Here is an 11,628-nt window from a genome sequence, read left to right as displayed (position 1 = left end):
TATCATACCACACAGGATGTACAATCAAATCAAGGCAGTGAAAAGTGCATTATAGAAATGTCTGAATTAAATTTTGTATGGAAGGTAGTATGAGAGCAGTGTGAACAAGGGTGTTTTTTTTTTTAAACTTTCAGCAAGCTTTGGGCAGCTTTTTTAAAGCCTTTAAAGCACCCCTCAACTCCTATTTGGAAATGTTAAACAAATCTAAGCCCCTGTACACACGGTCGGAGATTTCGACAACCAAATCCGTCGGATTTTGTCCGAAACTGTTGCATACACACGGTCGGACTAAGTTGTCGAAAAATCCGATCATTCAGAACGTGATGACGTAATTTCGTTACGATGGGACTACGTTCAGGCTAGTAGCCAATAGCTTTGATGTAGGAATTTGATCTGAGCATGCGTGGCACTTGGTCCGATCAAAATTCTTTACACATGACCGGAGTATGTCCGATCGAACCAGTTGGTCGGGAAATATTTCCAACATGTTGGAAAATTGGGTCCGACGGAATCAGTCCAATGCATACCACACACAGTCGGATTATCCGACAACACGGTCCGATAGGACACATTCCGACGGATTCTCCGACCGTGTGTACAAGGGCTAAGTGGGAGTGCCAATTTTCTGTTAGCAGGCTTCATAAGACTTTCAACAAGCTTCAAGAAGTGCTGAAGCCTGCCAGCAGCTTCTTTAAAAATGACAATCAGCGGTCCCATTAGGATCTGTATTCAACATTTACAAACTGAAGCTGCATGATACCTTAAAAGCTATATCACACCACTCTCATACAAGCTAAAGCCCATGTGAAACAGGACTAACAGGTATACTCCTCTGATGCCCGTATGCGAGTCAATTTGTTGACAAATTAGCATACAGTATTACATTAAAACAAGCAGCCATCTGTTAAGCGGTTTGGCCACATGGATTCAAGCTGAATAACTGACAGGGTCAGCAAGTATTTTTCTGTACTTCTGTCTGTTTACTTTCAAAATCAAAATGACCAGATGACCAGAGTCTAGGTCACAGTTTACTGTGGATTTCTGTGCTAGAGAAATATGCTGCGTCACAACATTTTTATTTGTGGTGTTTACTAACGGATGGATACATGTCCTCCGAACAATTATTGCTGGCTTATTTCGCAACATCTCACAAGTATTGAAATATGTTATTAAACACCCTTTTTTCAAATTTCAGCAGTGAATGTCCCTCACATAAGATGCTGCTTTGTTCTTCCACTATCAGGGTCCTATGGTGGTGCCTATCCTCCTATGGTTGGCCTATAGCTCCATTTGAAGAGGCAGCATGCACCGATATGCACATGCAGAGATACACAGGGGACACTTTTTGCTATAATAAATATCCCCCCAAAAATATATATAAAAAACTTTTCCTCAGTTTAGGCCGATACATATTTTTACATATTTTTGGTAAAAAAAAAAAATAGCAATAAGCGATTGATTGGTTTGCGCAAAAGTTATAGTGTTTACAAAATAGTGGATAGTTTTATGGCATTTTTATGAATTTTTTTTTTTAGTAGTAATGGCAGCGATCAACGATTTTTATCGTGACTGCTACATTATGGCGTACACATTGGACATTTTTGGGACCATTGCCATTTATACAGTGCTATACAAATGCACTGATTCCTGTGTAAATGACACTGAAGGGGTTAACCACTAGGTGGCAGTGTAGGGGTTAAGTGAGCTCTTGGGAGTGTTTCTAACGGGGGGAGGCCACGTATGACACGTCACTGATCTCTGCTCCGATCACAGAGAGCAGAGATCATTGACACGGTCACTAGGCAGAATGGGGAGATGCTCGATTACATTAGCATTCCCCCGTTCTTCCACCCCGTGAGACGATTGCGGGTTTATCAATCTCACGGAGGTCCAGACTGGTGCGCACGCGATGGCATGGCGGCAAATTTAAAGGGACTTACCTGTACGCCCATTTTCCTGTCTGTGCCATTCTGCCGACGTATATCGGCATGCTCCAGTCGGCCTGTGGTTAAAAGAAACCCATGGACATAGCTAAAGCCCAGGGCTTGGTGTTACTTTTTTTAGTTAGCGATCACTTATGGTAGTGAGAAGGGCCAGCTAACCCACCTGCAATGGTTCCTGGGCTCTGTGTCATTCCTATGGGGAACCAGGGGTCGTGATGTTTACAATTAGAGGAGAACAGGGAATAAATGTTCCTCAATCTCCCCTGGATCTATCAGGGCAGTGACTAAAGAATCCTGAAGCGACAAGGATTTTTATTATTATACAGGATTTATATAGCGCCGTTTGTGTGTCACTTTACAAACATGAGTGCAGACAATACAAATCAATACAGGAAGAATCAGAGGGCCTTGCTCATTCGAGCTAAAAGGGAGGGTCAAGTGATACAAAAGGAAATACTGGGGGAATTCCATCACTACCAGTTGCAGAGTTGTAATTCCCTGGTTATGGAGCTTGATTAGCTGCAGTGGAGGGCAGGGGAGACACTGGTCTTCATAACCTTTCACCTGCCCATGCTATCACAAAGAGGGCTTCTTAAAGTGGTTGTAAACCCTTACAAACCACTTTGACCTACAGGTAAGCCTAGATTAAGGCTTACCTGTAGGTCCAAGAAATATCTCCTAAACCTATACGGTTTAGGAGATATTTACCTGAAGCCACCGCTGTCTACGGCGCATGTGCCGTGACAGCGGCGTGCAGGCGCACTGGGTAAGCCGCAGATCGCGGCGATATGCCGCGAGTGTCGGCTCCCATGCGCATGTGCGGGAGTGACGTCATCGATGCTCTGGCGAATCACAGCGCCGGAGCGGCGAGACCCACCAAGAAGATGGACGCTCGGAACTACAGGGGACAGCCGTGACTTTGCTGGTTCCTGTGTCAGGTAAGTGACACATAATGGACTACTATGCGATGCATAGTAGTCCATTATGCTTTACCTTTGCAGGGAATCAAAGAGGAAGTAAACCCATCAGGGTTTACTTCCTCTTTAAATGACAAAGGAAAAGTATAGATAGAATAAAAAAAAAAAAAAAAAAGCACTCCTGCCTCCTCCAAATAGACTTAAATAAAAGTGCTTGTGTGGATTGCACCACACATATGAGGTATTCCAAAAGGTCATTGGAGTGCAATTCTAAATAATTAATGGTCAACTGTAAACGGATAACCTGTAAAGGCTTTAACCGGTTCCCGACCAGCGCATGACGATGTAGTCGACAGAACGGCACGGGCAGGCATATTGGCATACATGTACGTCCAATCTTCAATGCCGCCCTGCCAGCTGGTCGGGCCCCCCGTGAGTCCAGTCAGGGGACCCGCGGACTCTATCGCCGCGGGCATCCCCGCGATTGTCTCACGGGACGGGTGAATGGAGGAAATGCCGTGTAAACAGCATTTCTCCATTCTGCCTAGCAACTAGTGACGCTGATCTCTGCTCCATGTGATTGGAGCAGAGATCAGTGTTCACTAAATGAAAGCCCAACCCCCCACAGTTAGTAACACACCCCTAGGAACACTTAACCCCTACACTGCCACCCACTGGTTAACCCCTTCACTGCCAGTGTCATTTAAACAGGAATCACTGCATTTATATAGCAGTGATTACTGTATAAATGACAATGGTCCCAAAAATGTGTCAAAAATGTTCGATGGGTCCCCCACAATGTCGCAGTCACAATAAAAATCGCTGATCGCCACCATTACTAGTAAAAAAAAAAAAAAATAATAAAAAATTAATAAAAATGCTATAAAACTATCCCTATTTTGTAAACGCTATAACTTTTGCACAAACCAATCAATAATCGCGTATTGCGATTTTTTTTTACCAAAAATATGTAGAAGAATACGTATCGGCCTAAACTGAGGGAAAAAAATGTTTTTTTATATATTTTTTGGGGATATTTATTATAACAAAAAGTAAAAAATAATGCGTTTTTTTCAAAATTGACGCTCTATTTTTGTTTATAGCGCAAAAAATAAAAACCGCAGGGGTGATCAAATACCACCAAAAGAAAGCTGTTGGTGGGAAAAAAAAGGACATCAATTTTGTTTGGGAGCCACGTTGCACGACTGCGCAATTGTCAGTTAAAGCGACGCAGTGCCGAATCGCAAAAAGTGGTCTGGTCTTTGACCCGCAAAATGGTCTGGTCTGTAAGTGGTTAAAGAAGTAGTAAACCACAAAAAAAAAAAAAAAAAAACACACAAAAAAAACTTCTCTCTGCAAAAGAATGTCATACTGTGCTAGCATGCATCACATACGAGCACATTATGAAAGTCTTCCCTAAAAAAAGGAAGCCTTCCAGTGGCACGCCGTCACTGATGACAGGGCTTCCATCTTCACCCAGTCCTCCTTCCAGGTTCACGGGCAGCTGCTGTTTGGTTAGCCGAGTCGCAATAGTGTCACTCCCGCGTAGGCACACGGGAGTCACGTCCGAAGCACGGCTGTCTCTGGTCGGTACGCTGTCCATTAAGAGCGCAGTGCGTATGCATTGGTGACATCACTGGCGCAGCTAAAGTAAATAGGCGATATTTACTGACAACACTGAAGAAATTACTTTGCTACAATGTAAAGTAGTGAGTGTACAGCTTATATAACAGTGTAAATTTGCTGTCCCCTCAAAATAACTCAACACAGCCATTAATGTCTAAACCACTGACAACAAAAGCGAGTACACTCCTAAGAGGAAATTTCCTAATTGGGCCCAATTAGCCACCCTCCCCCCAGTGTCATGTGACTTGTTAGTATTACAAGGTCTCAATTGTGAATGGGGAGCAGGTATGTTAAATTTGGTGTTATCGCTCTCCCATACTGGTCAATGGACATTCAACATGGCACCTCATGGCAAAGAACTCTGAGGATCTGAAAAAAAGAATTGTTGCGCTACATGAAGATGGCCTAGGCTATAAGGAAGATTGCCAAGACCCTGAAACAGAGCTGCGGCATGGTGGCCAAGACTATACAGTGGTTTTATAGGACAGGTTCCACTCAGTACAGGCCTTCGCCATAGTCGAGCAAAGAAGTTGAGTGCACGTGCTCAGCCTCACATCTAGAGGTTGTCATTGGGAAATAGATGTATAATTGCTGCAGAGGTTGAAGGGGTGGGGGGCTCGCCTGTCAGTGCTCAGACATTACACTGCACAATGCATCAAATTGGTCTGCATGGCTGTCATCACATAAGGAAGCCTCTTCTAAAGATGATGCACAAGAAAGCCCGCAAACAGTTTGCTGAAGAGAAACAGACTAAGGACATGGATTACTGGAACCCCACTTGGTTCAGATGGTGTCAAGCGTGTGGGGCAGCAACCAGGTGATGAGTACAAAGACAAGTGTGTCTTGCCTACAGTCAAGCATTGTGGTGGGAGCACCATGGTCTGGAGCTCCATGAGTGCTGCCGGCACTGGGGAGCTACAGGTCACTGAGGGAAGCACGAATGCCAACATTTACTGTGACCTACTGAAAAAGAGCATGATCCCCTCCCTCCACAGACTGGGCCGCAGGGCAGTATTCCAACATAACGACCCCAAAACACACCTGGAAGATGACCACTGCCTTGCTAAAGAAGCTAAGGGTCAAGGTGATGGACTAGCCAAGGATGTCTCCAGACCTAAACCCTATTGAGCATCTGTGGGGCATCCTCAAACAAAAGGTGGAGGAGCGCAAGGTCTCCAACATCCACCAGCTGTGTGATGTCATCATGGAGGAGAAGAGGACTCCAATGGCAACCTGTGAAGCTCTGGTGAACTCCATGCTCAAGAGGGTTAAGGCAGTGCTGGAAAATAATGGTGGACACACAAAATATTGTCAGTTTGAGCCCAATTTGGACATTTTCACTTAGGGGCATACTCACTTTTCTTGCCAGCAGTTTAGACATTAATGGCTGTGTTTTGAGTTATTTGGAGGGGGCAGAAAATTTACACTGTTATTTGAGCTGTACACTCACTACTTTACATCGTAGCAAGGTGTAATTTCTTCCGTGTTGTCATATAAAAAGATAGAATAAAATATTTACAAAAACGCGAGGGATGTACTCAATTTTGTGAGATACTGAAATTAATTTTAGTGTATTTTGTCTTGAAAAAATGCATCACATAGCTGCAGAAATATTGTGTGAGATAAATTGCAATGGGCACCATTTTTTGTTCTACAGGGCCTCTGCTTTCAGAAATTATATAATAATTAGGGTTCAAAGTAATTTTCTAGCACAAAATGCATGTTTTTAACGTGTGAAAAATTAAAAAAATTGCCCTGGCTGCAAAATAGTTAAAGAGGAACTTTGCTCCTCAGGTTAATTTTAATATTAATCCCTTCCTACTTGGTCTGCTGGGGTCAGCTAAAATACCAAATTCACCCACCCAGCAAATCTAACGTTCTCCCGCTGCCATCTGCTGAAAGTTGCTGCACTGCTGGATCCAGTGTCGCCATCTTCTTTGTGATGTAATCAAGAGGCTGGCTGTCTCTTCCGGGTCCTAGCAACCATCTTCCTAATTCAGCATGTAAAATTAATTATACACAGCTCCAAAGCTTCCAGAGATCCATGACAAAGGCATCCCAAGAGGTTTTGGGCAGGGGGTGAGTGGGGGCCAGAAAGGTGGAACTATTGCTATATGTTGAGATTTCTCTCCATTAAAAAAACTGCGATTTACTGATGGGGGGGGGGGGGGGGTCAAAATGTAAAATAATTTAACTCATGTTCACATTTCCAGTTATTTCTAGTCTGTAGGATAAGCATGGCTGCAGCACAGAATTCAAAAATCTGCCTTCTAAAAGAAAAATCAGGTGCTGAAAGAAGGCATTAAGAGGTGGAGCCAGCACAGGAATTACTGCTTATAGGTAGCAAGGTGCCATGGAATATGTAGTCCTTGGGAATTGAAAGGAAACAGAGGAGAAACTTGCAAAGCAGAGATGGCCAGGAGACAGGCAACCCACATAAAATGAAAGGAGATTTCTTCACATCAACCCAAACAGACTAGAGCTGGCCATACACTAGTATAATTTTTTGATTAAAATAGGCTTTGTTTTAAAAAAAATAAAAAAATTCTTCCATTTTCTTAGTGGGGTTAATTATTTAAACTGCAGGGATTAGAGAGTTTGAAGGAGGATGGAATTTTTTTCTCCAGTTAACGAAGCTCTAATAGTGAATGTGGTTTTTATTTCAGAAAGTACATTTTTCTAAAATCCAATGCTAAAAGCAAACAATTGTGAATGAGATTTGTCAAGTCATGAAACGTACTAAGAATTTACTTTTGAATGTTCGCATGAATATGCATATAAACATCTTCTAGGGTATGACCAGCTTAACACTGCTCTCAGAGTAGTCTAGGTTCCATTTCAGATAAGATATGTATAAAGGCTTACTTAGAAAGCATGTGGCCCCATTTATCAATCTCTAGCAAAATATTCAAACATGCATGCTCATATACCAGAAAATAGCTCCATTACCTTTTGCATTTTTTGTTGCTGGAGATGGTGGTTGTTCTGTAAACACTTCAGAGGAAGCTGGTTCGGCATTGTCAAAGTCCTTATCCATTACTTCCATAAGACTGGTTATATCTGAGTCATCTGAACTGTGCCGAGCATTACTGCTGCCAGTTCCAAAGTATTCAGGGTGAGAAGAGGGGTTAGAGGTCCCTGCTCGGGACACTTCTGCTGGCTGCTCTGTCTGTGTATGAGGCACTACTGGTAGTTGTGTTGGCTGCTCCTGTAGGACAGGTCCTTGTGGTTGTACAAGACTCGGATTTAATTTTGTTCCTCGAGAACGTTTGGTTAAAGATGAACTATGAGCAACAGTACTGGAGTCAATGGTCACGGAGGAAGTTCTGCTAGGTGGCAATGAAGCAGGAACTTGTCCAGGCATTCTGTTTGCTACATTGGAGCTGTTTTTTGTCCTCGATGTTTCCACATCATGAGCACTCCTTTGCAAAATTGTTGCATTGCTTTGTTTGTGATTAACCGTGGTAGGTCTTGTAGTAGCACTCCCACTATACAACCCCCTGTTAGAAGTAGGATTTGAATCTGGTCCTACTGTGTTAAAGCTATAAAAGGGGAAAAAAAACAAAGAAAAAAAAGATGTTGCAAAGAATACACTTCAAAGTAAAACTAATGTCTTCTTTTCATATAATGCATGTATCAACACAGCATTTGGCACTTTAATTACATAAGATGCATATTTTCCTTGCTTGATAAATACAATTCCCATCCTATACTTTCCATCAGCGCTGCCTCTGTTTCAGACAAAGGGGGTGGAGGACCAGCCATCAGGAAGCGCAAGAGACGAGTAACAAATTTAGAACTCCAAGCATTTATAGCCATGTGTGCCTAAAATTCCCAGGAAATCGCTAGACAGGACCAGTCTTTGCTGGGAGTGATAAGGATGGGGCAGTGCTGATTATATAAGTTGGAGGTGAATGTTCCTATAGGATCGCACCACATGACCATATTTCATTGTGTCACACTGTAGCACCAGGTTATTCAGCTAATACAAAAGGTTGATACTACACAGGGAGTTAAAAAAAATGCCATAATGTCTTGAAGTAAAGTCTGTTATTTGTTAATTTCACAAAAAAGTCATAAGGATTGTCTTAAGTAGATAAAAAAAAAAAAAAAAATAGAGCATATAGTTCTACTTCTATTTCAATTGCAAATATGTAGCCAATAAAATATGCCCACCTATAAATGATGCTTAAAAAAATAAAAACTAGTATTTGCAAGTTAAATATTATTAAAGACCTGCTACTGCATTCACAGTGAGTGGACAAGTACATGTCACAACTGAGGTTTACATCTCACATTTTTTGCAGTCTGAATACATAGTTTATCTAGTAAGCTGGATATTTTGAAAGGTGCATATACAATTCTCTTCTCTATTCTTTGTTGCTGACCTGCATCAGGTTGAACATTTGCACTAAGGAAATATTACATTGGAGATTAAAATTGACTTACTTGCTTTCAGACGAAATGCCAACTATCCTCCTGAGGTCAAAGGGCCGGCCCAAATGAAAAGGAGGATTTGAAGCTTCAAAAGAGAGCCGCCTTCTGAATGGCTCCCATATCCCTTGAGCTTCTAAGTAAGCTGTTCCTATTACCAGTAGAAAAAGCAAGCTGGGGGAGACACAAGAATGGAAAATATAAGAATAAAAAAAGTAGGACGTGGACATTCAAATGATCAACATTATTGATTTAGCTGGATCATTTTACTTATTACACAAACATATGGGCTTTTGTGGTATGTCCTCCCCAGAGAGTACGTGCCGATAGATCCATATTAAAGATTCATTTGGTTTTTTGTTGTCCTGATTTTTGTTTTTGTATTCTTGTGTATGTGCATTTTTGAAGGAGGTCTATTTTACATCCTGGGTTTTTGGAGAGGGGTGGTGCGATGAACATTAAAGGGGTGTGTGTCCAGGATGCCCAAACATTTATACCGTGGCTCTTTATATAGTCAGGTTAGTTCTGAGTATCCCCCAAAATGCGTACTTTTTTTACTGTATGGCATTGGACAAGGTATCCCAATCCACCTATTGGAGTCTGTTTGGCTTGTTTTTATCTGCCTTTGCAAATTGTTTTTGCTGTCAATAATGGTTTTGGAGGCAATGCACTAGGCATTTGCGCCCTCTTGTATGTGTTTTGACATTCACCAAATTTAACACACATGCACCAGGCAGACTGACCTATGGCATATGTTGGACAAGGTTACATTCACCATTTAAAAACAACCCTATGTGCATGCCAGATAAAGTTTGTGGTATGCGTTTACTACATCAGCCTGGATCAGATAATTTAAAATTTGGCCTTGTTTTTACTGAAAAAAAAAAAAAATGAAAACGTGCAGCTAATACACAGGCTAGACAAAGTCATAATTATTTCCAGGTACATGTTTAGCTTACTGGAGCTCATATTTTTCCCAACTTACAAAACACTGACAGTCACATGGCTCACATCCACAGCTTCCCATACTTTTCCACTCTTAGAGCTGACATTAGTGAAAGCCATATTCACTGCAGCCAATATACTAATACTAGTTACAAGTTTAATCTATGTACTCAAATTGTACGAAGTTCTATAAAAGAAAACATTTGATGATTTAATAGTGTTTCTCAACCTTTCAGACAAGGCACGCTTTAAAATTCCACACAATCTTGAGGCAACCCATTCTAAAATTTTAAAAACTAAAATAGTTTTGCATAATGTAGCAACATTTCCATGTGTAGGACACCCAAGATTATCAGTGATTTATTTTTCCAAAGCAAAGACACGTTTGCACACTGGTACTGATTAGTATTCCAATGTTTCTCTTCTACCTCGGTTTCTCTCCCTCACTCAGCTAACGTGACCCTGCGACCCTTTTCAGCGGTAAAGCAGCGCTATTTTTAGCGGCGCTATTCGGCCGCTAGCAGGGCGGTTTTAACCCCTGACTAGAGGCCAAAAAGGAGTTAAATCTGCCCGCAAAACGGCGCTGCAGCGGCACTTTGCCGGCCACATAGCAGCGCTGCCCCATTGTTTTCAATAGGGAGGAGCGGTGTATTCACCGCTCCTCCACCGCTGCAAAGAAGCTGCTGGCAGGACTTTTTGTGATGTCCAGCCAGCGCAGCACCCCAGTGTGAAAGCACTCGTGCTTTCACACTGGGTTTGCAGCTGAGACTTTTTTCAGGCGCTATAGTGCCTGAAAAATGCCTCAGTGTGAAAGGGGTCTTAGAGTAATCCTCTCAGCAAGTCATCTGAGGGAGTGATGCCATCAAGACGGTTTTACAAGATGTTGTAGATTGTGGGGGTTTTTCATCCTGTGGCGAACTGCAGGAAAAAAAAAAAAACAGACGAAGAGGAGGGAAACCAGGACAGAGAGCTGAATCCATCAGGAGGCTTTTCACCCCATGCAGGGGTACATATTTTCGGTGAGTGCGGACCTCAGGGGGGGAGTACGTCTGAAGATTCCTAGAGTTTTATATATATCACAGTATTCATTCAAGCACCAGACACTTTTTTTGAAGATGATCACCTATGTGGAATTACGAACTGAAACGTTTTGCTGATGCATTCATTTGTTTCTATATTTTACACTGTTTTAGTGAATGGACATTAATTAGCTTTTTATTGCTTTGCACTTGAGCACTTTGTTTACAGTTAGTAACTGAGGCCAATAGACCGCAGAGTTGCACCTGCACATGTCACACATTTGGCTGCTTTCACACCGAAAGCACCGACCATTAGCGTTAAGCACCGATTGTTTCAGCGGCGCTTTGGTGCTGTTTAAGAAAGGGTTAAAAGTGCCCGCGTTGCAGTTTTTCCGAAGCACTTTTTAGGCGCTGCCCATTCATTTCAATGGCCAGTGCATTTTGGGAGAGCCAAATATAGCGCTCCCAAAATGCCCCGCAAGCACACCGTAACACTGAAATAAATGGGAGGCGCTTTACAGGCGCTATTTCTAGTTCTAAAAAGCCTGAAAACCGCCGTCTGTGTGAAAGGGGTCTTAGTGTGTTCCCCCCATTTAAAGTGAGATCACATGATTTAATTATTTTTCACATTATATTACTATCACCGCCACTTCACCCCCTTATTCTTCTAAAACTTTCCTCTAATCCCACACCTGTGGGTTTAGCTGGGGTGGGCAGCAACTAATAAACCTTCATAGCCCAAAA

At 42.2% G+C, this 11,628-nt stretch overlaps 1 protein-coding gene across 1 annotated transcript in view; it reads right to left on the bottom strand.

Moving 5' to 3' along the window:
• TMEM131 (transmembrane protein 131) overlaps positions 1-11,628 on the bottom strand; it is a gene marked incomplete in the record, with an annotated part of 262,694 nt that overhangs the window by 31,977 nt on the left and 219,089 nt on the right. Inside the window, 2 exon segments of the mRNA XM_077482768.1 lie at positions 7,436-8,028; positions 8,936-9,094. Of these exon segments, the coding sequence (XP_077338894.1) occupies positions 7,436-8,028; positions 8,936-9,094 (752 nt within the window).

The sequence above is a fragment of the Lithobates pipiens genome, unplaced genomic scaffold (genome assembly GCF_037356315.1).
Source record: "Lithobates pipiens isolate NorthernLeopardFrog02 unplaced genomic scaffold, aLitPip1_a1.2 Scaffold_16, whole genome shotgun sequence".
Taxonomy (NCBI): Eukaryota; Metazoa; Chordata; class Amphibia; order Anura; family Ranidae; genus Lithobates; species Lithobates pipiens.
The sequence above is the reverse complement of the archived record's forward strand: the minus strand, read 5'-3'. Positions and strand labels throughout refer to the sequence as shown.